Source organism: Gymnoscopelus microlampas, assembly GCF_963454915.1.
Source record: "Gymnoscopelus microlampas genome assembly, chromosome: 6".
NCBI lineage: Eukaryota > Metazoa > Chordata > Actinopteri > Myctophiformes > Myctophidae > Gymnoscopelus > Gymnoscopelus microlampas.
In genome coordinates this window covers 28908012-28934501 of record NC_139943.1, presented here as the reverse complement: position 1 = coordinate 28934501, position 26490 = coordinate 28908012, and the positions used below count along the sequence as shown (strand labels likewise).

The 26490-nt window shown below is 40.0% G+C and overlaps 3 protein-coding genes across 5 annotated transcripts; 1 reads left to right on the top strand and 2 right to left on the bottom strand.

Moving 5' to 3' along the window:
* Positions 1 to 690: 690 nt before the first annotated feature.
* On the bottom strand, positions 691 to 7578 carry coq9 (coenzyme Q9 homolog). The gene is made up of 9 exons (XM_084059770.1): positions 7467 to 7578; positions 6567 to 6810; positions 5763 to 5898; positions 4497 to 4639; positions 4279 to 4363; positions 3346 to 3450; positions 2846 to 3001; positions 1537 to 1590; positions 691 to 1184 (listed from the first exon to the last, which is right to left on the bottom strand). The coding sequence occupies exons 1-9, from the start codon at positions 7525 to 7527 to the stop codon at positions 1149 to 1151; spliced, it is 1020 nt and encodes a 339-aa protein (XP_083915896.1). The 5' UTR covers positions 7528 to 7578; the 3' UTR covers positions 691 to 1148.
* A 959-nt stretch (positions 7579 to 8537) lies between these two features.
* On the top strand, positions 8538 to 16017 carry ciapin1 (cytokine induced apoptosis inhibitor 1). Of its 3 annotated transcripts, none has more exons than XM_084060313.1 (10): positions 8538 to 8710; positions 9094 to 9161; positions 9409 to 9571; positions 9964 to 10107; positions 10454 to 10533; positions 10727 to 10898; positions 11151 to 11215; positions 11479 to 11594; positions 14856 to 14940; positions 15201 to 16017. In XM_084060313.1, the coding sequence occupies exons 3-10, from the start codon at positions 9415 to 9417 to the stop codon at positions 15306 to 15308; spliced, it is 927 nt and encodes a 308-aa protein (XP_083916439.1). In that variant the 5' UTR covers positions 8538 to 8710; positions 9094 to 9161; positions 9409 to 9414; the 3' UTR covers positions 15309 to 16017. The 3 variants fall into 3 exon arrangements, with proteins under 3 accessions (XP_083916439.1, XP_083916438.1, XP_083916440.1); XM_084060314.1 differs by having other exon boundaries at positions 8551 to 8571; XM_084060312.1 differs by lacking the exon at positions 9094 to 9161.
* Positions 16009 to 24295, bottom strand: prmt7 (protein arginine methyltransferase 7). The gene is made up of 17 exons (XM_084060311.1): positions 24083 to 24295; positions 23005 to 23041; positions 22614 to 22763; positions 22342 to 22450; positions 21964 to 22076; positions 20706 to 20935; positions 20425 to 20605; positions 20049 to 20176; positions 19695 to 19833; positions 19474 to 19557; positions 19305 to 19352; positions 18883 to 18972; positions 18518 to 18679; positions 18358 to 18432; positions 17815 to 17975; positions 17373 to 17469; positions 16009 to 17195 (listed from the first exon to the last, which is right to left on the bottom strand). Exons 1-17 carry the CDS (start codon positions 24175 to 24177, stop codon positions 17040 to 17042), a joined length of 2055 nt encoding a protein of 684 aa, XP_083916437.1. The 5' UTR covers positions 24178 to 24295; the 3' UTR covers positions 16009 to 17039.
* Between the last annotated feature and the right edge of the window lie 2195 nt (positions 24296 to 26490).

The following is a 26490-nucleotide window of genomic DNA, read 5'->3' as shown; positions in this document are numbered from 1 at the left end:
TGTATATAGCAGTGGTTATCAACCTGTGCCCAGGGGGGTCCCCACACGATTTTTTGGGTGGTCCTCAGATGCCAGTTCAGTGACAATTTAATTACTTTAAAGACGTTTTTAATACCTAAAAAGAAATAAAATAAAAAGACCATTACTGCATCAAATGTAATCAACAAACTATATTGTATAAAACTGGTAAAACATTGGCCAAATTGTCAAATAATATAAGAAAGAGGCAAAAAAAAAATTTGGGGGTGGGGGGGGTGTCGCATCTGTAAAGGTTGAAAACCACTGATATACAGGCTACTATGCACTAGCCTGGGACCAGACGAATCTGCCAGTGCAAAAACTTTTTTTGCCCTAGTCTGGCCAGGCTAATGCAACCTGTACAGTTAACAGGACAATTATGAAATAAGCTCTTGTCATCACTTTCTGACATTGTCTTACTACAGTATCTGTCTACTTCAGTAACTTAGCCTGACTCATCAATATATAAACCTGTTTATTTTCTTATAACATTTACATCCAGAAATCCCTTTTTGATGAGCAAAGTAGTGCATGCATACAGTAATCCACTGTAGTGTCCAGGTGCAGGACAAACAAGAGAGCGACATAAATAATATGAAGACTGTACTAATATGCTCCGTTTATTGTAAGTTCAATGTTTCGATCACATCAGGAATATTCCTAAGCCAAAGATTTAAATATGGATTTTATTTTTTAAATAAAAAGAAAATTATTTCCTTTTTATCCAAACAAAAAAGAAATTCATGGAAATGAGACGTTTGAGAGATAAAGACAATCTCAGCCAATGCCAAATCCATTATAAATGTTTATATCCTTGTTTGTTCTTTGTTTTTTTTTACAAAAAAGGGAAAATAACCTGGGGTAGATAGAGGGGGAAACTAACAGGTGTGCTAGGTGAAAGAAACCACAAACCAAAGCCACTGATTTAGCAAATGACCAAAAAGACAGGCCTATGGCACACTAGGTGGCATTACCCTGATGAATAAAAACCTTCAAAACAAAACTTGAACTCCATACAGTATTACAGATAAGAGACAGATGCCTGAGCTGCAGTGAACGCAAGAATATTGCACTTCAAATCATACACAATAAACTGGATAGGTAGGATCAGAATGACTGAAAGTTTTACATCATCGTCTCTGATTTACTCCTGTGAGGTTCTTCAGCTGCAGAAAGAAGAGTAAAATATACGGTCAGTCAAGCATCAAACAATAAACCATGTATACATCAATTTGTAAAAACGTGTAACTAATGATCACATCTACATGCAAATACTTTTCTTTTACACTTAACCACTAACCAATAGGGGCAAACATTAGCAGAAAATAGCCATTCTACAAGCTCACAATGCATTTTGGCGCAACGTGTTGTGACCTTGTAGATCGGCTAATTTAGGTGAAGATATTTGGTGTAAAGGGGAAAAAAATAGGATACCTATTATAAAGTCCTGGGAGACTATGGTCAACTAAGTATATGGGGTTTAAGAGGTAAAACAGAATACTCTTTTAGGAAACTTACTGTGACTGCAGCCCCCATCAGTCCTTGAACCATTGCTTCGCCAGTTGCCTGCATCTACAGAATGGAATAAAATAGCACTGTCATATATGGCTTATACAGCATTGGGCCTATTGTCATATCGCATAGGGCTTATTTGTGAGACAGTGAGGCTCACCAACAAGCCCACTGCCCGTCACTGACAGTTCACTGGGATTGGGACTACTCCCCAACAAACATACATATACATACATACAAGCTCACCATCCCACACTGGCCACAGGATCATATACAGTAACATACATACTAGCCCCCCACCCTTCACTAGCCCCCAGGACCATACAACTACAACATACATACTAGAGACCCTCGTTGCCAGATGATCGAGATCTCTGTGTACCGATACGACAGTGGACTTCTAAATGCAAGACATTTATCTATCTATCGACGTCTCCACGCAGCCTGTAATGGCCTCTATAGTGTACATTGAATATTGTATATCATACTGTATATAGTTTCTTATTTTGCTTGTATTTATAGTTTGATATAATATTGATAAAAGTTTTGTAACACGGTTATTCAGTGTAAAGCACCAACCTCATTGGGCAGATTTACGTGTGCAAAGTGATTTGGATATACCGTACGTAGGTATGGGGTAAAAATCGCAATCAACCTCCACGCTGCCTCTGGCTTGGCAGGGTATCCAACGTACATAATAATGGCCTGGGAGGGAAGCCTTCAGGGAATTGTGTTCTCTGTCGCTGCACTACTGACTCCTACAGGTTCAGTGAGGAGCAGACCTGGGAGAGATAGCGTACTCCCCACAGTCAGGTGTAGAGAAGTGACTGGGAAACTCCATGTGTATCAGAGGAGGCATGTGGTTGTCTACACCCTCCACAACTGTAGTGGTTAGCAGCAACGGACCATGTGGTAGCTACTATAGTTAATATATGTATTATAGTTCATTGCTCAAGGGGGATTAGCATAACTTAAATGTTAAAGTTGTATAACTAAGCCAGGAAACATTTTGCTTTTAAATTAGTTAAAATTTTATGGAAGGTATTGCATGTGTCTTTGCATTTTAAAAATGTCATTCATACTGTACAGTATATCCACCATTTTAATCACCCACCTTTCATTGGATTTTGTCTTTGTATTCTGGTGAAATGTACAGGTTGATGATATCAAGAAAGGAGCTAGCTTAGTAGCTTGGTTGAAAAAAAATGTATTCCACTGTATTTGACAGTTGTGGAATCTTATGACGTGAAGTGAGATAAGTTATCTCTATGACTTTATCCTGTGAGCTACTGTAGGATGTGTTACATGATTGTACCTGTTTTGCCGTGGAACCCATCTTTTCTATATCCTGAATGCGGTTGTCAAGAAAGTTCCAGGTATCCTGGAAGTCTGGGGAGGAATCCTGAAGCATCACAAGCTCTGTAGTGTTATAGATGCCTGTCAGTGCTGCCCGTTTTGTGTACCAGTTCATCTACAAAAGACAGATTATATGTAACAAGCCAATGTGGTAGGTAAATCAAGTATAATGTGTTACCTGGATAATAAACAGAAACATATGGACAAAATTAGAATACAGAAACACAGTAGTGTCTATGGTAGTAAAAATCAAGCAATATGGTAAATAAAAATACAAGGCAGATCAAAAAAGTAGAGTTATAAGGATAGATCAGTCAGTGGTTACAAAAAGAGGTTAAGGTGTGGGTAAGCAGAGTTAACCTGGGAAGTGGCAGGCCGGGGATTGTTGGGGTGGTGATGAAAAGGAGAGAGGAAAGTGTGAGTGGGAGAGGAGGTTCTATGATCAGATGGTCCACTCACGTCTGTGGACCGGTCTCCAGCGTAGTACCATATGTCATCTACCAGGTTGGACAGGTGCTTCAGGCTGTCAGGGATGTTGTGAGGGAGAAGGAGGATGCTCATAGCCTGGGGGAAGCATTTAGATGGTGAAACCGTTCTCAAAACGTGCAACAAAGTGATAACAATAGATTTATGTCTCTGCTTGCAGTTACAAGGTATGTTGAATGGTGAGCTTAGCCTACTTAAACTCAATTCCTGGATAGCAGTTCCTCTCAAAAATATGGAAATACAACCTCTCCAAAGTTAGGGTTTAATACTTTGCAAGAGGTAGCCTAACGTTAACAATTGTTTTAAACAAATATTCTGAAATAAAAGTTCACACAAAATCCCAACAATCACATTATAGTGTGGAACTACTATTTTCATTCCCCGCAGCAACTTTATAAATTAGAACTTTTGTTATTTTAAGCTGAGTGGTTAGGGCGCATACCACATGGGCTCAAATGCCTGACAGCAAGTCATCGGTTCAATTCCTGGCCAGCCGGACCATTTGCTGCACGTCACTCCCTTAGCCTCTCTGTGTTACCTGTCTCTCTAGTCTACACTGTACCTGTCTGAATCAGAGAAGGTAGGAAATATAAATAATCCCAAAACAAACTATCCCTTTTACGGCTCCAGACCAAAAGGCAAGAGGCAAAATTAACTAATTAAATTAACTGGTTTAGAGATTATCTTAACGCTCATGTCAAGGTGGGCTTCTGACATCTAAGACAAGCTACACACATTAGATAAGATAATGCACTAGAACAAATACTGTTGGATACGGTAAATCGCTCTGGATTAAGAGCGTCTGCTAAATGCCTAAATTGTAATTCCTCATTTTAGACTAGTATTGCCCAGATATTATGCATCTCCACATTTAACCGCCCTGTATTGTCATTATGCACAAAGTACCTGGGGCCAGGATTCAATGTACGGGATATGCATCCTCAGTCTGGTCTCCACAGCATCCCTTATAAATTCAGCTGTCTTCTTTGGTCTACAAACATTACATTTTATAGTTAGCATGTTGTTCTCTAGCATGTTGTGTGTGTGTGTGTGTGTGTGTGTGTGTGTGTGTGTGTGTGTGTGTGTGTGTGTGTGTGTGTGTGTGTGTGTGTGTGTGTACATACTCTGCATGGCCCAGCTGGACCTGGTTGTGTTGTTCAGCGAATATCTCTGTCAACTGTGAATTGCAGTGGGCAATGAAATGCAAGACCAAGTCTCCAGCACCATTAGTGAACATACCAGTGGATGCAGAGGATAGGCCCAGGGTCTGTGGAGAACACAAACAAATACATTATGTTAGTTTACTTACAATGAATTACCTAAAATAGCACTATAAGCTCATGCAAAACATAAGACTCATTTATACAGCCCATTGATTCATTCACTGAGCTAACCTCAGCCTAGGGCACAATTATTTAAAACCTTTGCCTTAATTACGAAGAATGAATAATAATAATAATAATAATAATTATTTTTTAATTTAGAGTAGCCAATTATTTTTTAACCCTTTTTCTCCACAATCTAGTCGTTATTGATTCCTCCCCACACACATTTCTGTGTTATCATCACTGCTATTGTATCCAACCGACTCACCTGCCAGTGAGGAGCCCCCACCAGGAGGACATAGAGCCTTCGTTCTACTCCTCCCACCCAACACTCCCTGCTGACAGGTGCCGCCCCAGCCCGTAGGAGTACGTGCAATGACCGATATCATCCTCCCCACCCGGCTTGCCTCCCCCGAACACGGGCCAATTGTGTTCGTGTTGACGCCCAACAAAGCCTAATGCACCACGGTGGATTCGAACCCACAACCTCCGTGGTGGTGGGCAGTGACATTACCACTGCGCCACCCGAGTGAAAATAGTGAAAATAGCAGATCTACAAGCTCACAACACGTCAAGATGCAAAGCGATGCGAGCTTGTAGACTGGCTATGTTCACTATTTTTGCATTTGCATGTGCTAACTACAAAACGATTTAATACTCTCTAAGCATCAAAACAATATTTTAAATGTTTTTATTAGCATTCCATACAATCCATAGGGCTGGACCACACATGGACAAATGACATCATCAACTTGCGACAGGCGCTGTCCTCCTTGAGTAAAATAACTATTTCTAAAATAAATAAAATATTTAAGGTGTTTCAAATTTCAAATTTTAGTTACAGAGGGCAATTATAATGTATTAAGGCATATAAGGCTTATTACCCAGGGCTCCTTTTAAGTGGTTAATCAGACAAATCAATTTAGTCGATTATAAAAATTAAAACAATTCATGTTGATATATAAGAATTATTATCAACAACAAAACCTTGCTTCTCGATTATAAGTCGGTTATTGGTTCTAAATATCGGTTTCGATATATTTTCGGTTAATTGCCCAGCCCTACCTCAGCCCCAGCAGCAACGGCTTCCATGGTCCATCCATGTTGTGGGACAAAATCCAGGGCAGCTGTTAAGATACGTCCTTGCAGTTGTTCCTCGGTCTCATATTCCTCCTCCTGCTCTCCACCCTGGTCTTGATAACTGTAAACATTCAACAAACCATTATAACCAACAAGCCATTATCATTTGCAAGGTAGCCTAAAAAGCACATAATCCATAATCATCATTGTAAATATAAGCGCATCATTCTATATACATACCAACAAGCAATGAATAATCAATGTTGTTCATCAAATATAGAATCATATATCTGACCTATATTCCGTGGTATTACGTTTGTGTTATTTTAGCCAACAGATCTACATTTTTTCCCCATACCTTATATAATTCACAATCATAAGTGATCACACCCTGTCCTAAATATAGCCTAAGCTACATAGTCTTTCCACATTTTTAAACTCTGCATGAAATGAGAAAGCCTTTTGATGCAGCCAAGAGGGACAAGTAAAACATCGGGCACAGTTACTGTATGCTCACAAATGTCACTGAGAGATGGACTGCATTTCAATTAAATGCAATAACTACACACAGTCACACTCAAAAACAATATGTTAGTGAGTTGAACATGCTGTATAATCAATGTGTATAAAATGTCACATTTGTAGCCATTAATTTCTATCTTACATGATAGAAATAATTCATGTTAACCGAACAAAGGCTTCGGGGATTCTCGAAATTAAAAGGTTTGAGAACCTCTGTAATAGACAAGGGAGGGTGGGTGTCATACATAAATGAGTTGTGGTCCTGACCTAGTGTTTGGCCTGGAAGCCTCCTCAGGTGCTGGGTCTGCCGAGGCCTCCTGGGGAGCTGTTGTGTCTGGTTCACCAGCGTGAGCTTGGTAGTGCTCATGGAAGGTTGTGGATGAGGGAGTATCAGAGGATGAGGAGGTCGTCTTGTCGGCTTTGGATTCATCTTGAAGTCTCAGTGCTGAACAGTAGAGGCCTCGTCTCAGGTTGTTACATGGATGGTTTGTCACTGTGGGTGCAGCCACCACTCCAAGAAATAAAGAAAAGTCGATCAGACAAGAGCTAATGTGGCCATAGCCTTGGATCAAGATTATCATAGATGTATTGTATCGATTTTGATATTGCATATCTATAAAAAGTCAGACTCGATAAAATACATCTATGATAGTCTTGATCCAAGGCTAATGTGGTAATAGAAAATAAATCAGCTTACCCAATACCTATAAGACAAGACCAAATAGCAGCAATTGCTCTTTTGCCATATCGAATTTTAAAGCATATTTGCTAAAATATACTTAAATCACTGCACATGAAAGCTTGAATGCATGTTTATTGAGGGTATACGCCCCCATGTGTACCCTACCCAGTACCCACCCACTTTGTTTGTAGGACCATGCCAATTAAGTTTGCCAACAATGCAACAAGTTTACCGACTAAACTCACTAACGCAAGATGTACATTGTTTTTCGATTCAATGTATTCAGAAAGTTGCAGTAAACAACACTAGCTGTTACCTAATCCTGTCCTTCATGATCACCTTCCCTATGAACATGTCAAGACAGTTGCAGTGACATTGATCATTGCATTATGCAACCATGCACAGAGAACATAAGAGTCAAAGCATTTAGCAGAATAATTCCGGATTAAACAGTACAAACTACAGCAACATCTTGCTTGTCTTACCACTGCCAAGCCCACGAAGTGTCCTTCCAAACCGCAGTCCTCCTCTCAGCAGAGCCGCCATATCAGCTTCAAGCTACACTGATATGTTTTTTCTTATTCTTGAACATGTAGCGTCATATTTAAGCGTCCGCAGTCGACTGCTGATGACACACAGTGTTGCCAGGTTTTGCGAGAGAAACAAGCAAACAGGTCTATGAAAACAAGCCGAAAACCGATCTACAAGCTCACAATGCGTCGCGACCTTACTGCTATCTTCCCAAAAAAAATGGAAAAAATGTGAAAAATTTGGAATATTTGTTTTAAACATTTTAACACCACACATCTTGTATGGGGGTCCCTAGCTCTGGTTCAGCGCGTTAGTGAGTTCCCTCCAACGCTCTGGAAGACCCCTAGATCTGCGCATGTACAAGGAATTCCACTGCCCTGCCAGCGTTCAAGTGTAGTGAAAATAAACTAACCCATTTCGCTACTCACCGAAGCAAAGGCTGTTTTGTGTTGTTGAAAGTCTATTCTCCAACCCCGCACGCCTAAACGCACCCCACCTACTCTGTAAAATACACTTTTTGTCCAGAAAATAAAATATGTCAGCGAGACGGACATTATTTGTATTTACTCCACAGTGCCCTCTACAGATCTGGGGGATTTGAACTTACCATTAACCAAAATGTAGAGGGCACTGTGGAGTAAATACAAATAATGTCCGTCTCGCTGACATATTTTATTTTCTGCCCAAAAAGTCTATTTTACAGAGTAGGTGCCGGTGGGGTGCATTTAGGCGTGTGCTAGGGGGTCCCTCCCTGTCATAACATATTTTCAATGGGGGGGGGGGGTCTGCAGACAAATACATATTAATTTGGCATGAAAATCAAATGACATGAAAATGTTTAATAACCACTGGTTTAAACAACATTTATGAAACAAGCCTAAAATAAGCAACTACACTTTAAGCCAAAAAAAAACGCAACCCGCAGCTACCTTTTACAAGCAACTTTACAGAAAAACAAGCCCAAGGATGCTTATAATAAGCGGACATGGCAACACAGCAAAAGTATTGCATTGAGTGAACTGAAGTGAGGTGACCGACCAGGCGGATAATCAGCAGCAGGTTAGCTGAACAACATTATATATTGGACTAGTTATAGTTTATGAAAGCGTTTGTAAAGCATTGTATTATTCACAAGTCCAAGGCCAAGTCTCACATCTGTGTTTGTTGTCGTGTCCGTCCGGTCTTCTGGCGAAAACAGGTATTTCATAATGATATAGAACTGTTATTGAGCATTTATTTCTGCGTCACGCTGTCGACTCGTTACACACACACACACACACACACACACACACACACACACACACACACACACACACACACACACACACACACACACACTAACTATATATATATATATATATATATATATATATATATATATATATATATATATATATATATATTACACACACACACACACACACACACACACACACACACACACACACACACACATACGCACACATACAAATATTCTGTATTGTAACACAGTAGGACATCATATCCAGCATCACAAAGTATTTACTGTGCTGGGGGTGTAATGACCTTGAATCAATCTGATATGTGTTATTGTTACAATAGGGTGGATCATCTCAAGCCTGGGAGGGTGTTACTGTTCAAAGAGATAAAGAAGACGACCACTTGGACAGGTGACCACATTATTGTCAAATAACAGTAACTCCTAAAATACAGTCATTGAAATTGTGTTGGAACAGTTGTTGTCTCAGTCTCACTATTAAATATGAGGTGCATGTCCCTTAAACTTCTTTAGAAAAAGACAGCAACCATTCCAACCAACAACAAATTAAGTTTATCAGTAATAATTAAAATGACAGGCCAGTTGCTGACATCACAACACTCAATGTAATAATTCAAAATATGCCGTACTTCTGCTAGGAGACCATGGCAGACCTTGGCATCAAAGAGGGAGATAAGGTGATGTTTGTGTGGACCCAGCCCTCTTCACCAGTTGCCTTAAAAGATTTGGTAGAAAGTCTGGGTACTCTTGTTGGAGCAGAGGGCACAGTGTCAGTGGAGAACATAGAGATAATATCGCAGTGTGAGTACCTTGTTATTGATTTTTGGTGTATTTTTGTTTTTCAGACTCATTGTGGGTAATACCTTCTAGAAATACAAATGTTTTGTTCACAATTTGTGACTTAAATACAAGATCACTTGTTAGCAACAAGCCTGTTTTGAACTAAAGAGTGAAGAGTCTGTATGGAAACATCTAATTTGCCCCCCATAACTCATACGAAAACAAAATTACTAAAATTCTAATTGTTATAGTGTAATAGTGGGTCAAAACCTAAATAGTTTATTATTGCTGTCTGTTGGTTAGATCTGTTCAGATATCCTATAATATCAGATCTGTAGGTCTTTTTTTCTAGTTTACACACTAGGCTCTATACAGTCTTAACTCTCTGTTCTCTTGAACTCTACTCTTCTCAGCCAAACATGCAGCATCCACGTTTGATTGGGTACTGTCGTGCATTCTTGCCGACAGTTACTTCATCCACAGCTCAGAGACTCTAGAGGAAATGGCCAGAGTTCTCAAGCCTGGTGGAAAACTAGTTATCGAGGAGCCAGTCACAGGTGAGAGTAATGGTGGAGTAAGAATTTAAAGGGGATAAATTATATATTATTTGTTAAAATAAGTGTTAAATAGCAAAAAAAATCTGATGGTAATCATTGTGTGTTTGTTTAGTAACAGATCTCCCATTCTCTCAAGCTCTTCAGTAAACGGAAAACAAATTTTTATGTCGGGATACAAATTTAATTGATTCAGGAGAGAGAACTCATGCAGCATACAGGATTAACAAGTGAAAAAAAATAGCAGAACTTGAAAACTATAAAATTGAAGCTGATAAATGATCATGGTACAATCAGTGTAGGTCCCGGTGTGCAGACTATTAAAGTTTCTCCTCTACTTCTGTCCCAGAGCGTGACAGCCAGAGTGTGAGGACCACTGAAAAATTGACATCAGCTCTGAAGTTGTCTGGTTTGATATCTGTTACGGAGGTGAGTACATGACTTTGACTAGGTCCTCTCCATTATAGTTTTTTCAAATGATTTAGGCTTGTGCTGTGAAGAACTTTATATATAATAAATATATACTGTGTAATAACAAGACAAACCAATTCACAACATCTCACTTTCATATTAAAACATTCATTTTGATAAACATTTCTTTACTGTTTCCACCTCCATCCAGTTGAGTAAGGGAACACTGTCCCCGGATGTAGTAAGCTCCTTCAGGAGTTCCACAGATTACCAAGGTAACTCGCTGACCAGGGTCCGTATATCTTCTTCCAAGCCTTCCTATGAGGTGGGATCTTCCACTCAGCTCAAGCTGTCGTTTGGGAAAAAGAAACCCGCCAAACCAGGTACGATGATGCCCATGGCTCCTCACACATTTTGTAGATTATTCGGTAGACTTGCCCGATCAAGATGGAACTGTGACTACCATGCAGCTAGTAATTTTCAGACTGAGCTGAAGGCAAATCATCATCTCTGGAAAGAAAGAGCATGTAAACAGGCTAATTGATAGTTATAGTATGGTGGACAGAGTGGTATGCTCCTTCATTGATTTTTTTGTTGTTCCTGTTGGTGTGTAATGTCCATTGCTGTTGTTTTAGCTCTTGATCCCAATGCTGCAAAGATGTGGACCCTATCAGCATTGGACATGGATGATGATGATGTGGTGAGTTGATTATCTATACTTACTTCTGTGCCGAAACCCACATATAGATCCTACAGACATGTAAAGTAACGAAAATGACATGAGCATTAAATAATTGTGGTGTGGACTGTCACCTGTCTATAAGAATGAAAGGATTACTTTCGACCTTTTCAACTTTATCTTAATATAATTGATCCTCACTAATTATAAGATTGCACCATTTCTGTCGACTCACTCTGTCACAGGGTTTAAGCCAGTTAGTTCTTTCTTTCCCCCATCTTCAGGATCTGCTAGACTCGGATGCTCTGCTGGATGATGAAGACCTGAAGAAGCCTGACCCGACCTCTCTCAAAGCAGCCTGTGGACCGAACTCCAAGGCAAAGAAAGCATGTAGGGATTGGTGAGTATACCAGCATAAATACAGCGCTGTTTCTTCCCTGAACTCTTATCACAAGAAAAGCCTCCATCCTGTAGCCCACGATAATTCTAGCCTCTTGCAGAATGCAGACCCAGTAGATGTGAGCACATGATCCATTTTTGGTATTTAATCTTCATGAAATCAGACAATGATATTTTTCTGTTCACAAAAAAGTAAAGCTGCTTTGGTTGTGGCTGCCATTAACAAGAGCGAGTGAGAGAGGTGTTAATTAGAGGGTCGGTTGCAGATGCATAGAATCCAACTGAAGTGTAGATATTTAACTCTCACATGAAAAAGTTTAAAAGCATGTATTAATTTAGCAAGAACTGCTGTTGATTTTGCTAGTTTTATTAGGAAGAAAATCCAGACTGGATCCTGATCTTCAAATAGTAACAGGAAATTGACATTTTATAATGATAATAAAAAATATAGCTGCAAGCAGCGATAATACGGGGCCAGGAGAGAGATAGAGAAATGATAATTCCTTTAACAGGTCAGTTCATGAAAGTCCTTGCGGTCTTGTTTCCAATGAGGGCCTGTGAGCAATTAGGGGTCCCTGAGTCTTGCTCAAGGACAAATTTCGTTTCATCGACACATTTGCTGACCTGGCCTGGAATCGTACCTGGGTCAACCAGAGCCTCTGGCTCCCTAGGCGGGCTCACTAACCACTCAGCAGAGAGAGAGAGAGAGAGAGAGAGAGAGAGAGAGAGAGAGAGAGAGAGAGAGAGAGAGAGAGAGAGAGAGAGAGAGAGAGAGAGAGAGAGAGAGAGAGAGAGAGAGAGAGAGAGAGAGAGAGAGAGAGAGAGAGAGAGAGAGAGAGAGAGAGAGAGAGAGAGAGAGAGAGAGAGAGAGAGAGAGAGAGAGAGACGGAATAGATTGAAGATAGAAACGGAATAGATTGAAGCAGGGTCCCCACGGTCATGAAATTCCTGGAAATATTTTGAAATTAAAAAAAAAAAAATCCAGTACTGGAAAAGGTTTGAAATTGATCAAACTTCATCAAAGGTCCTGGAATTTATCAAGGGTCCTGGAAAAATATTTGGCTATGCATTGTTTTTGGCTATTGTTTTTGTTAAAACAAAACATTTTCATAAACATGAATAATATTACACAAAATATGTAACATAAGTAGTTTTTCGCCGAACGGGCTGTGTGACGGCAGCCTAATGTATGTCTCAAACCTTATTTTTGCTACACTGCCTATCTTTGGGCATTCTACATAGGAGTAAGAGACACATTATTGCGCCGAATGATTGTCATATAGGCCTGGAAATTGGGCTAAACATTCTGGAAAAGTTTTGGAAAAGTTTTGGAAATTCATTGCTAAAAATGTGTGGGGACCCTGTTGAAGAGACATGGAAACGGAATAGATTGAGTCATGTTTTTTTGCAATTCAACTTAAATGAGTCTGCATCAAGTGAGGCTTGAACCGGCAACCTTGGGATCGTGAGGCACTCTTAGGTAGCTGCAACACTACCTATAGTGCTATAGCTTTGTCCAGGCTGATATTGTCTGTTGAGGATCACAAACTCTTGCCTTCTGTCATGACCCAAGCCCCTGTTTCACTAACACAAAGATCACTCGTTCACAAACCATTTACCAATGAAGAAATTGTACATCTCCTCAGAACCAAAACTAGTGAAAGTAGCCGATCTACAAGCTCACAAACCATTAAAAGTTGTCAGATTGTACATCGGCTATTTTCACAATGAAGTATGTTATACATTGAAAAAACATACTCTCATTGCTATCTGAAAAGTTCTGAGATTGTAGATCAGCTATTCTCACAATGAAGTATGTAAAAAAACACTCAATTAAGTATTTCATGTTATCTTTAACAATTGCAAATGTATTCATTGATAGTCATGTTGTGTGAAATGCAACTTAGATGAAGTCTGCACCAAGTGAGGCTTGAACCTGTGACCTTGAGGTTGTGAGACATACACTTAAGCGGGACGCTATTGGACCAACAGACAAACCTCTGAAAAAAGAGATCACAGTGATCATACAGTTTCACGCAAATAGCTGAAAAATCCTGGGTCTAAGTGTTTTTCAAACTGCTCAAGATTGCGAACAATCTAAGGGCGGTGCTTACTGGTCAACGTGATAGATGTGTTCCTCATTAGTCAAGGCACATGTGTAAGCAGGTCTAATGGCTGTCGGCCAAACGAGGCATGACTTTTGCCTGTTTAAAGTTTCAATTTTCAAAAAATTGCTATAGCGCCCCCGTTTGACCAATTGGAGTAAGATTGGTTTCAGTGATATTTGGAATGGCCCTTTACATTTCTGCAAAGTTTCAAAGAATGGTAAGTCTGCATGTATGTGTTAGGGGCAGATGAATAATTGTCATAAGACTGCAATATTCATTGGCTCATTAAAGCTTCATTTTTTCACTTATGGAAAATATTTTGCAAACGTTTTTTGGCATAGGTCCAAAGTTCATGTGTACAAAGTTTCGTGCAGATTACTCAAAAATCCCAGGAGGAGATAGGTTTTAACTGTTTTTCATATAATTCAAAATGGTGGGAGATCTAAAGGTCAGAGGTCAGAGGGTGAAAGTTGTTAGGCATGAGGAGACGCATGTGTGCATCGAAGTTTCATGGCTGTAGGTCAAACAGGGCATGAGTTGTACCTGTTCAAAGTTGGCATTTTCAACTGAGTGCTATAGCGCCACCTTTTGACGAAAGATTGTGAGATTTCTTTTTTGATCGTTTTTCATGACCATCTATCATATGGCCGAGTTTCGTAAAAAGCGTATGCACGGTTCAGCCAGAACTGGCAAAAACGGCAGAAGAAGAAATGGAATAATGCCAATAACAATACGGGTCCATGCTGGAAGCCTGGCCCCGTAATAATACCAATAACAAAACGGGTCCATGCTGGAAGCCTGGCCCCGTAATAAAATAAACACTGGGTTTTGTTATATATTGGCAAAATCAGCTTTGTTTGCATCTGTTTATGGGCTAATAGTGACTTTGAAAGCTGTTTCACTGTACAATGTATGTCAATGAGGAACATATTTTGAATGATCAATTTCTAATCAATGGAGCAACTTTTATATATCTCACACACCTTAGTTACATCATTGCAAGGTAACTACACAACCAAAACCACTACCAAAGTGTCGTTGCCCTTTAATGTGGGTGGCCCTAGTGAGAAGTGCATCACTTTCCCCTTGTCTTGGTGTCTTGGTGCCTCAGCACACATAATAATAGCCCACTGACATTATTACTGTTTTTGTAGCTCATGTGGTTTCGCTGAGGAGTTGGAAGGGAATAATGATGGAGCCAAGAAGAAGGCCAACCTTCCAAAGTCTTCCTGTGGAAGTGTGAGTAGCTTTCTTTGAGTTGGCAGAAAAGAGATAACTTTGTGTGAAACATCAGCCAACCCGCTTGTGACAATACTATAACACGAAATTACAATGACTAATGGATTTATCCATGATTTCACTTGTGGTGATTTTCCAACCCTAAATATACAGCATTGATTCCCTTCTGAGACAGTTATGTAATCATTTTAATGATATTTTGTGTGGCATTTATTATTTACCAGACCTCTTCATAATTGACACATGTATTTCATTTTCAGTGTTACCTGGGTGATGCTTTCCGATGTGCCAGTTGCCCGTATACGGGCATGCCAGCATTCAAACCTGGAGAGAAGATTCTGTTGGACAACAAGACTCTTGATGCCTAAGAACTATCTTGATGCTCCAACACATCGCATTGAGTTACATTCCATCCACCTTAGAAGCCCCAAATTCCCTGTTGACCCACATTAACCATATGCAAGACTATTATTTTGAAAGATGCTTTTTCCAAATGGATCTTGTTGAGATGAGTTCTGTTTGACAGGCAGTGTGTGAGAAAGATATTACCAACTTCAATCACCTTGTTTTACTCAGTTGGTGGGCAGTGGTCATGTGTTGTCTGTACAAGTTGAATTGAGTCATTCTTGCCCAGCATCAAGCCTGATTTTTGCTTTGGCAACAAAGCGCAACTTGTCAACGTTTTCCTTTTTTTATTATTCATTTGAAAATGTAATTTTTGTCAAAAGCACCAAACAGACTAGATGCAGAGATTGGCAGTGCAGGCATGTTGGTGTGGAAGGTAATCAAAAATTATCTGATGCAGTGTTATTGCCGTTTGATTCTTGATTTTGGCAATTGTGCAAAGTTATAATTACTAGGTAGTTATTGGAGTACTTGAGAAGCACTGACTGAAAGCAGCTACGTTTCTGGCCTTATAATCCTAGGTAGTTAAGTCTGATTAGCAATACATTCACAACTATGTAATCAACACTTATGTCCATATAAGGCAGCCCACACAAAGCTTTTCAGAATTTTCTCTGTATAGATACACGATCGAGATCAGTGTTTTAACAGATTAAACAAAAGTTGTTTGCAGGTATGTTATTTATTTCACTGGTGTCAGGTTAATAAATCAGATAAAAAAAATCTAATTCACAATTCACATGTATGTCATCAGATGATACAACACACCACTCCATAAAAACAATCCAAGTCCCATTTCCCAGTCTGACTATACTGGCAGAGTATATTGACTGAGTTTTGCCAACTGAAAGAAAACCAAATAATATGAACATTTTATGCACAACATGTGCAACATTGAAGGAAATTATTATAAATGATTTTACAGTACTGTCAGTAGTAGTAAGACCCTTTTCCTTTCTGCTTGCTTCAATCAAGCAAGGTAACAATCTGTGTTCTCTGTAGATAGCAAACTAACGACTTCATGAGTAAATGCATGTTTAACTTTTAAACTAGCCTTTGTAAATCTGAAATGAATCAACTCCATGCCTATTTCTCGCCTCAAATGTTAAACTATGTTGATAACACAGACATCGGGGCAACAGGGTCGTGAAACTATTTCCCCCTTCTCTCTTTCACTGTCTCCAGTTTTTGCCGTTGACGTTATCCAATGAAATTGCCGTCATAGCTATGAGGTGTGGCCATTGCAGTAAGTTGGGGACGGTGGGATTAAAGGACTTCTTTTACATGGATAATTTTGTATTCCCAAATGATGCCAACCAAAGGCTTACAGTGGGACGATAAAAAAAAAAAGAATAGAGTCTGCACACTGGTGAAGTTGCAAAAAGCTCTGCTTGGTATTTTAATGCTCGTCAACGTTTCGGCCTGTTCAGACCTTCATCAGGACATATATATATATATGATGAAGGTCTGAACAGGCCGAAACGTTGACAATAAAATACCAAGCAGAGCTTTTTGCAACTTCACCAGTGTGCAGACTATTATTTTTTTAAGATACTTTATCTTGCACCTGGGCCACGGATGTGCGTGCACTACCTTTTTCATACGTTACAGTGGGATGATCACACGGTACAGTCAAGTAAAAGCAGTGAACTGTAGAAAAGCATCTAGTCTGTCCATCTCCAATTTAGGACTCATCATGACTCTACAGTGAAATCCATTTTGATATCTCCTAACCTGGGTTCAAAGGTGAAGCTGTAAGACACTCCGGCACTCCCATCCCCTAAGCTCTCCCACGGTGACCTGAAGAAGAAGACACCCTGTCTTCTGTGCCGACTCCACTCACAGGCACCCTGTAGAGCAGGAACAGAAAGTTAGCATAAAGCATTGGCTCACATGATAAATAATATACAGTATGGGTAATGTTCCTGGGATAGAAATAATGTCTCTACAGGAATAAGCTTGGTGCATGAGCAGAACTGTAATACTGAAATGAACTCGGGAAGACTGGGCTGCAGTGTTAATATTACCTGTTCACTGATAGGTCTAATCAGACCCATGCTGACAGTGATGTCATCAGTCAGCTGGTACTCCATCCACAATGCAACCCCATGACAGCAACCACTCCTGAAACCACAGAGTACAGACCAGGGGTCCTCAAACCGTTTGTTTTGTTGTTTTACATCATGAACTCCCTTTGGTCGATAAGTGCATGGACCAAAATGTTGTGGGAGATCATGACTGATGTGACCTGTAACATCGGGGCAGCAGCTTAAATCCCCAGAGCCAGTCAATAGAGTCAAGGCAGGATGGAGGTTAATGCCACGGCATAGTCACAGCAGGAGTATACTGTAGGTTACTGTAGGTTGAATTTACTTATTGTATGAAATATGCTATAGATAAAGTTGCCTTTTAATTACTTGCATGGTCTGTGTGATATCACTGATGGAAACCTGAAGAAAGTCTCTGTACCTTATGAATGGGAGCAATCCCCGACTGCTGATTTGCTGTTGAGGGACACACTGTGTAAAGTCAAAGGTCATGACAGCTTTGGTCTGGGTCAGAGCACGGCAGGGGTACTCCCACAGGGGGTGGGGCTCCGACTCACTGGACTCACGGAAGTCCAGAGATTTCTGAAGAGAGAGGGAATACATGGCGGGAGAGGAGGTGTGAAAAGAAACAAATATAGAGAGTGAGATAGACGTTAGATAATGATATGATTTCAAAAATAAATGTGATGTGCTGAAAGGGTAACTTTAACAGTTAAATTGTTAACTTTAACCACTTTCAACCTGGCATTACTATTTTCGGCTATTCAAAATAAATAAATAAAATAGGGTTTAAGTGGTTAATCTTTAAAATGAGAATGGGACTTTAACATAGTCTTTTCTTTATTGCATGCACATCACATTTATTCCACATAATACATTTATGATTATGATGATACATTATCACTGAAACACTTATCTCACAGGATGTAACCTGACAACTGACTGGCTGACAGAGTGGATTTACCTGGACCATCTCATCCATGGGTCTGACATCAAAGCCCTCACATGTCCCACATGGTGCTCTTATCCTCCATAGATCCTAAAACAGAAAACTGGTTAAAGAAGTTTTTTTTCCTGGCCTGGCAAAACACTCAAATTGGCATTTGCAGAAGTCTCTGTCTCACCTGGAATTCCACTGCCACCATGTGGAGGGTTGCAGCACAGGGAAGGATGGTAGCAGTGGGCTGTAGAAGTCCCACAAGGGCGGTCCGACAGTACCAGAAGTACAAGGAGTGCCATGGTAAGAGGCTGGTGCTAAAGTAGGGTTCGCCCAGCAGTACTGAGATCTACAGGACAGATGCCACACAGGATTGTGGTAATGAGGGGCATAACGTATGACTGAATATCTTATTTCTTAATACAAAATTGGTGTATTACACACTGCAATGCTACAATATGTGTGACTGAGTGACTGTGTGTGTGTGTGTGTGTGTGTGTGTGTCTGTGTGTGTGTTTATCCCAAAGACAATCATGGTCACTCCAGAAGTACCTGTTCTCCTCCTAAGTCACTACTGGTCAGCTGGTCAGGTCTGCTCTCTAGCAGCTGAACTCCTCCTTTCATGGAGTTAGCTTCTAACACCTGAAGAGTACATAACATAGCGTAAGGACCTTCAAGTTCGCCTGCATTGTTTAGTTAGTAACATTACTCAATCAAATTGATCCATTCCTTAATTATTATTTTTTCTTTTAATAAACCATGTCAATGTTCTTTTTTGAATTGTAAAATGGAAAATGTAATTATTTTCTTTATCATCATCATCATCATCATCCTTTATCAACATATGCCATATGTATATATATTTTTCCAGAGCCAATGCTAATATATACGTATATATGACAACAGTTTTAGTGTTTGGTTACTCTAACAACATTAATATTTGATGGTCATTTATTATTATTATTATTATTTACCTGTTCAATAACCTGCTTGGACATTCTAGAATGTTCCAAACTGAAAACCTGAATGGACAGAGGTAGGTAGTTTAGTGAGTGGTCATAGTGGATTCAGATGTCAAATAAGCCAAACGGTCTAAAAGTATCATTGAAATAAAACAAAGTAAAACACTTCTGTGTTGGATACCTTCTTGGCTCCAAGCATGTGAGCAAAGACAGGGAGGAGGCTCCCATCACTGACTCCTAGACACACACTGTCTGTCTTTAACACCTGGACGTGACACAAACCAAACCATACCACATTCATTAACACTATTGCACTAAAGCCTTATCATTTACTTGGATGACCAAAGTACAAATGCTGCTTAAAGGCTGCTTAACATTGAACCGCAGACATCTGTCACTTACACTGCGTAGTGCACGGACATAGCTCTCCGTACGATGCCGGTCATTAAGCTCCCCAAATCGTGGCCGTGTCCACACCAAGTGGGCCTGGCAGGTACAACATGGTCGACATGGAGGTGCTTCTGTGTTTGTGTCCTGTTGGCTGAGAGGATCAACAACCAAAAGGTCAAAAAGCTTAGTTAAAACAGACGGCAAACATAGGATAAGTACACACTCATTCCTCTGAAGGCCTAGAATAATGTTTTGGTAAGGTGCGAAGGTTTCATACAACATTTTTAAGACAATATGGATTACTGTGAATGAATCTCAGTGTTTCAAGGCACATGTGATGTTTTCATTGTGTGTAGTGTAGTGCACCTGTTTAACTGGAGGCTGTACCACAGGCTGTAATCATCATGGCAGACAGTCAGAGCCACCTCTTCTCCCTCTGTCACCCTCCTCTCTATAGGCAGGAAGTAGACACTCTGCATCCAGTGGTCACGCCACTGGAAAAACAACATATAGACATAAATTGGGATTAATGGTACCCCAAATGTACGGGATAGTAGACAGTAAAGAAGGATACACATTTGTTAGGATTACATCAGTGACAGTAAAATATGACACCAGAAACACTGATAACAGCATGTAAGAAAGATCATTTAGAAGGTTGCTCAGTAATGAAAAAAGAAATACACTTGTATCATAGAAATTAACCTCAACACGATACCACGGTATCAAGACACAAACTAACCGGAGCGGTCTTAGCATCTGGGTAGGTCCATTTGGGAGCCATGGAGCAGACAATAGTTCCGCTAGGGTCCATGTCGATATCCCACCAGGATAGGACCACCTGCGCACGCCCGCTGGACTGAGCCAAGAACCGGGAAGAGTACGTTTGAGAAGCGCTGCTCACTGGCTTACTGAAGTCCACACTGACAAGTATAGTGTAAAAAGAGAAATATAATGTTTTTGGTAGGGGGGCTTACATACAACTGGAAGCATAATCAATACTTTGCTTTCTCAGTCTCTCACCTGAACATGGTGCAGAGAGGACCCAGGGGGGTGAAGCTGTCAGGGGTCACTTGACTCAGCTGGATGTCACAGACAGAATGGGCTCCAGCACAGGAGGCCACTGTGGAGGGGGGCACCAATCTTCTGTTCTCCACCACTATGGGCTGGAGTTGAGCCCAGCTCCACAACAGCTCTGACTCAACCAGTTGGGCATAGATGGTAGCCCGGTGGGGCACAGCCTCACAGCCGTCCTATGGTGGAGAGGAAATATTAACAAAAGCATATTAACTTTAAAGAAGTAATTGATGCATATTTCCTGATTTGAGAAACTGTAATTTATTATTTATACATCACTTCAAATAAGTTACGCATTACTACCCTAAATGGATCCAATATATAAAGGGTTGCTCAATACAAGTACCTTGGAATCTGGCTTGATGACAAATTTAGACCCATTTAGACAATCTTGCCTGTAAACTAAGGCAAAAGATTGCCTTTTTTTTTTACAGGAACGGAGCTAGTTTCCCAATGATATGTAGGAAAAGGGTTATTGAAGCTTTCTTTCTGTGTTGGACTAAGGAGATGTAATTTATGGGAATGCTGCTCTGGATGCTATGCTGTATCTGGAGAACATTATAGGACTCATCACTACATCCTGTATGATAGAGTGGGTTGGTCTTCCTTGACTGACAGGCGAAACAAACACTGGTACCCGTTTGTTTTTAAGGCAGTTGATGGGACTTTACCACTGTATATTAAATCTCAGCTGGAATGGAATTCTGTAACATATAGGACACGCTCCAATGACTGGCTCCTGCTAAAGGTCCCCAAAGTAAAGACTGAACTGGGAAAAACAGCCTTTTGTTTTAGTGCCCCAACCACTTGGAATGACCTACAGCTTAAATTAAATGTATGTTCTCCCATAACATACGGTCAATTTAAATCTTTGATTGCAGACCTACCCACAAACGTCTGTAACTGCTTTTAAACTTGTGTTTAAGATAGGGGAAAGTTTTGTTTTGTTTTATCATTGATGTGAATATGAAATTGTACTGTGATGTATCTCGACGACACTGCAAATGAGGGCAACCTCAATGTCTTTTGAGAATAAATAGGTTTTAATGAATGAAAATGATAGAGACGATGCCTTACACACGCATCGTCATAAACCAAACATACAAAATCACAAATGATGACTTTGACTCTCTGTCTACATGAAGGGGAAAAAAGAGCAGACAGACAGACAGACAGACAGACAGACATACAAACACACACATACTTGAACCAGATGCAGGAGAGCATGTTCATAACTGGGTAGAGCTCCTTCTCCTATCAGTTCAGTATCAAATAGTTCTGTGACCAGGACATTGGCTCTCGTTTGCATGTCTCCATCTGTGATCAGTCACAAGTACAACACATATTTTATTGGAATGTGCCTACCATTCACATACACTATCATCGCTGTGGGGTGGAAACAAAACTTTTCACGTTACTTTTCAGGAAATTGAAAAAATTAAGTAGTTATTAATTAGTCACAAGCTCTTGCTAATGCGGTTCATTGGTTAGATATTTATAAAACCCACAGGCAAAAATAGTAAAAAACAAATAGAATTGAATGTGTGTGTGTGTACATGTACACACGCATGTTGACTCTGACCTGGCCCTACAGTGACTTCAGTGGAGTGTTTGTTGATAATCTTGATCTTGTCAGAGAATCCATTTTTCTCCACAATGCACTGGGCTGCATCAGCCATGGGCTTGAACACCTGGAAACAGCATTAGTCATGTGTTTATACAGTTTATGATGGTGAGCTGACCCAGAATAAAACATGACATGACATGACATATGTCCCTTCTTAGACTGTATGGACAGTCAATGCTAAGACCACTGATCCATCAGCAACACCCCAAACACAAGACTAGCCTCACCTCCACAGCATAACAGAAGTCAGCCCCGGCTGTGAGAGCCATCATGGAGAGTAGACCTGTTCCTGTCCCAATGTCTAGAACAATGACTCTCTCACCCCGTGCCTTGACTCTGGAGACAGCTGCACGGATTCCCTGGTAATACTTCACATTCTGGAAGAGAGAGACACATTAACAGTGTTAATGAGTGAGCATGTCTTGCAGTCACCGTTTTGTTCAGATTGATCAAGGAGGCATAAATAGTTTTTATTATCATTTTCCCCTAAAATCCCATATTTATGAAACGCTTACAACTTTTAACAATATATTTTAATGGCAGTTTATAGTGGATTTTAAAGGGAATCTGTGAGGACAATAACTGGGGGAGAACATGATATAGAAGAGCAACACTCACCCTATCATGATCATGCAACATATCTGCATAGCAGGACCTAAAAGACAGATTTTCTATCATCAGAAATTGAACTGAGCAACCGCTCAGGTCGGAAGTAACGTAAATTATACATCATTTGAACATGCTTGAACATTTCACATGTAAGGCCTAATATTTCTACAATTGCTACTGAACCTGTGGGTAGCCAGTCATTCTGGGGATAAACAAGAAGTTAAAGGGATCATTTAGGTCTGGGTAATGAGGCACCGTGGATGTTCAAACCATTTCCCAAATTATGTATTTCTTTACTATTTGGGGAAAATAGCCAATTTAACATTGTATCCAACCAGTTGAATGTCAGTCAGGTTTGTTTTCCTTGCAGGGACTGTTGAATGTTGATATGATAATGATGATGATAATGTTGTCAATGTTAAAAGGTAAGACAAACCTTGAATCTGACTCTGTCCGCTTATCAACCAAAACAAGCCAGACAATCACACATGAACACCAACGTTGAACCAAATGTGCAGTGACTGGCTTCCAACAAGCAGACAAAATAGCCAGTGGTGTAAAGTAACTAAGTACATCTACTCAAGTATTGTACTTAAGTACAAATTCGAGTTGTTTTTAATTTACTTAAGTATTTTCAATTTTCAATACTTTTACTTCTACTCCACTACATCTCAGAGGCAAATACTGTACTTTGTACTCCACTACAATTATTTGAAAACTTTACTTACTAGTTACTTTGTAGATCTTTTTAATTATTGCAAAAAAAAGCATCCCTATACTTTGGCTATTTGAAAAAGCTCACAACGCTTGCAGATCTGCTATTTTCAAAAGATTTTAATACATGTTGAAACCTGGAACTGTCTGCGTCTTAAGTACTTTTACTTTTGGTACTTTAAGTACAATTTGACAACAACTACTTTAACTCAAGTAAAATGTGAATACAGAACGTTCACTTTTTACAGAGTATTTCTACATTGCAGTATCGATACTTTTACTTTACTTGTTTCGTAAACCATGCGAGTACTTTTTTTCCACCGCTGCAAAATAGCATCCACGCCATGGCGCTAGCACGCATTGCTAACGTTACCTGGCAATCTCTTGGTGATAGTCGTACTCCTCACTCTCCTCCACCCAGTCCAAAGCACCCGAGATCGGGTTGGCTCGTCCACAGAAGATCTTCATCGTCCCGGTGGTAGCAACACACCGACTTTGTTGCAATGTAATAAATGTATGACGATTCCCTCAAAGCCTATAATAATCTAAGTCGGATTAAACCAGCATTGCTACTACGGGGGCAGACATATTTTGGCAAGTACGTCAGTAAGTCACGTGACGTGACAGCCACTGACAGGGAATTCTTCATACACACCAGTTCAGTGGTTTTCAACCCTTTTCATATCAAGGCTATTATTTATTCGGCATTTGAGCCACGGATCATTTGATGAGATTTAGCCTCTCAGACCTAAGACCAAGACCCAAAAATATTTTTGCTATCGTTGGATCTTTATTCTTGGATAAGATTTTGTCCACAATTCCATGCTGTATTGGTGTGGTACAGGAGAAATCTGGGAACCCATCGTCCAATACAAGGGGAATAGCGCCCTCTGCTGTTCTGTTCTTGAGAGATTACCATAGGAATCAGAATCAGAATCAGGTTTATTGTCACATCACAGGTTTACAAGGTAAAAAAGTGGGTGAAATTCGTTTTGTACATCACTCCCATCGCAACGTTAGATTCCGTAGAAAGAAGAGTGGGGAGAGAGAAGAAGAAGAAGAGGGGTAGGGGGCAAGTGGGAAGGAGATCAACAAGAGAACAATAGAAGGCCAAAAACAAGTTATCTACATATTTACAAAGTACCTGAGATAAGAGACAAACTAAGGTGCCTGAGCATAGCAGCAATGTATGTATACTGTGCATGATATACTTATAGACGCTAAGGTGCTTAGAGAGAAAAAAAGAGCGCAATAATAAAAAATAAAAAAAGACAAAAAAGTTTGTGCGTTATACATGGGGATTAAGGTGCAGAGGGTCAGTGCGTGTTCACCTAAGGGTGGACTGACCCTGGTATAATCCGCAAGTAGCTCCATGAGGGGAGAGCAACAAAAAGTAATCTTTAGCATTTTGACTAAAGCTTTTGCCACAAAGTGTACCGCTAAAGGCTTTCCTCTGTGTGTATCAACATGTGTTTCTTAAGATTAGCATTTTGACTAAAGCTTTTGTCACAAACTGTACACTGTAGGAGAGAGTGAGACAACAGGCAAACGCTGATTATAACAAAATAACAATTCTCTAATTAAGTAATGCAGATGTTTAACAATAATTTAACTCTTCTGAGTGTAAAATGAAACCTAATGGACCCTTAAATATCTAAAGGGTCCATTTGGTTACCAACTCTTCAATCATTTAGCTGGGGACCACCTGGAACCTCCCCAAGGACCACTGATGGTCCCCGGACCACTGGTTGAGATCCACTGCACCAGACTGGTTGTAACCTTTGTAACCCCTTCCAAATACATTATTTTAATGCCTTTAGAATCAGAATGTATTCCTTGATTCAGGCATTTCATAAATCGATAATTATTAATACAACATTTATGTGGTAAAAAACCCAAACAACTTAGTAGTAGTACAACACAATTTTGACATGTACCCTGAATTTAGCAGGAGACTCCTGCATTTTTTACCCTTTCTCGTGCTGTGCTCCTGAATTGTAATTTCTCCTGAAAATATACTTAATTTTGGACAACTCAACCCAGACAGACTATGGTTAAAGTGAGTATGCCCATGGGTTACACATCCCAATCCCACTGATGTGCAGCCAGGGCCATAATGTTAATACTGAGTCAGTGAATACTAAGTGAATACTAAGTCAGTGAATACTAAGTGAATACTAAGTCAGTGAATACTAAGTGAATACTAAGTCAGTGAATACTAAGTCAGTGCATACTAAATCAGTAAATACTACTGATTGATTGACCACTAACATGCTTATTAACAGTGAGTACAGGTACAGTCAAAGCTTGTGTTAAAAGGATAACAGAAAAAGCCCCAGGAGCTTGTTTCCATTGTGATCCTAAGTCAGTGAATACTAAGTGAATACAAAATCAGGCCCCCCACCAGAAAATGTTTCACAGTCTAATGTCTAATGTTTACAGACAGACATGCCATGAGACATATGTCTAAAATGTTACTTGCAGGGGAATGTATTTAATGAGTTTAATCGATATTACATAGCTCTATGGGTTTAATGTGTTCATGGGGTTTATGTGTTAGTGTCGCATTATGTGTATGGGTCCTGTCACTGCAACAGAGAGTAGGTTACTACGGTGAGTTTGACGCCTTGGTTCAAGACTGACCGTCTTGATAAAAGCCTAAGTTTGACTGAACTTTGTACATAATATCCATAGCCTGAGTTCCTGGCTGGCACTGTACATAATGAATGTGTCGTCATATACACTTTTGATCCAGTCTGTACAATGTACACACGTATGTCA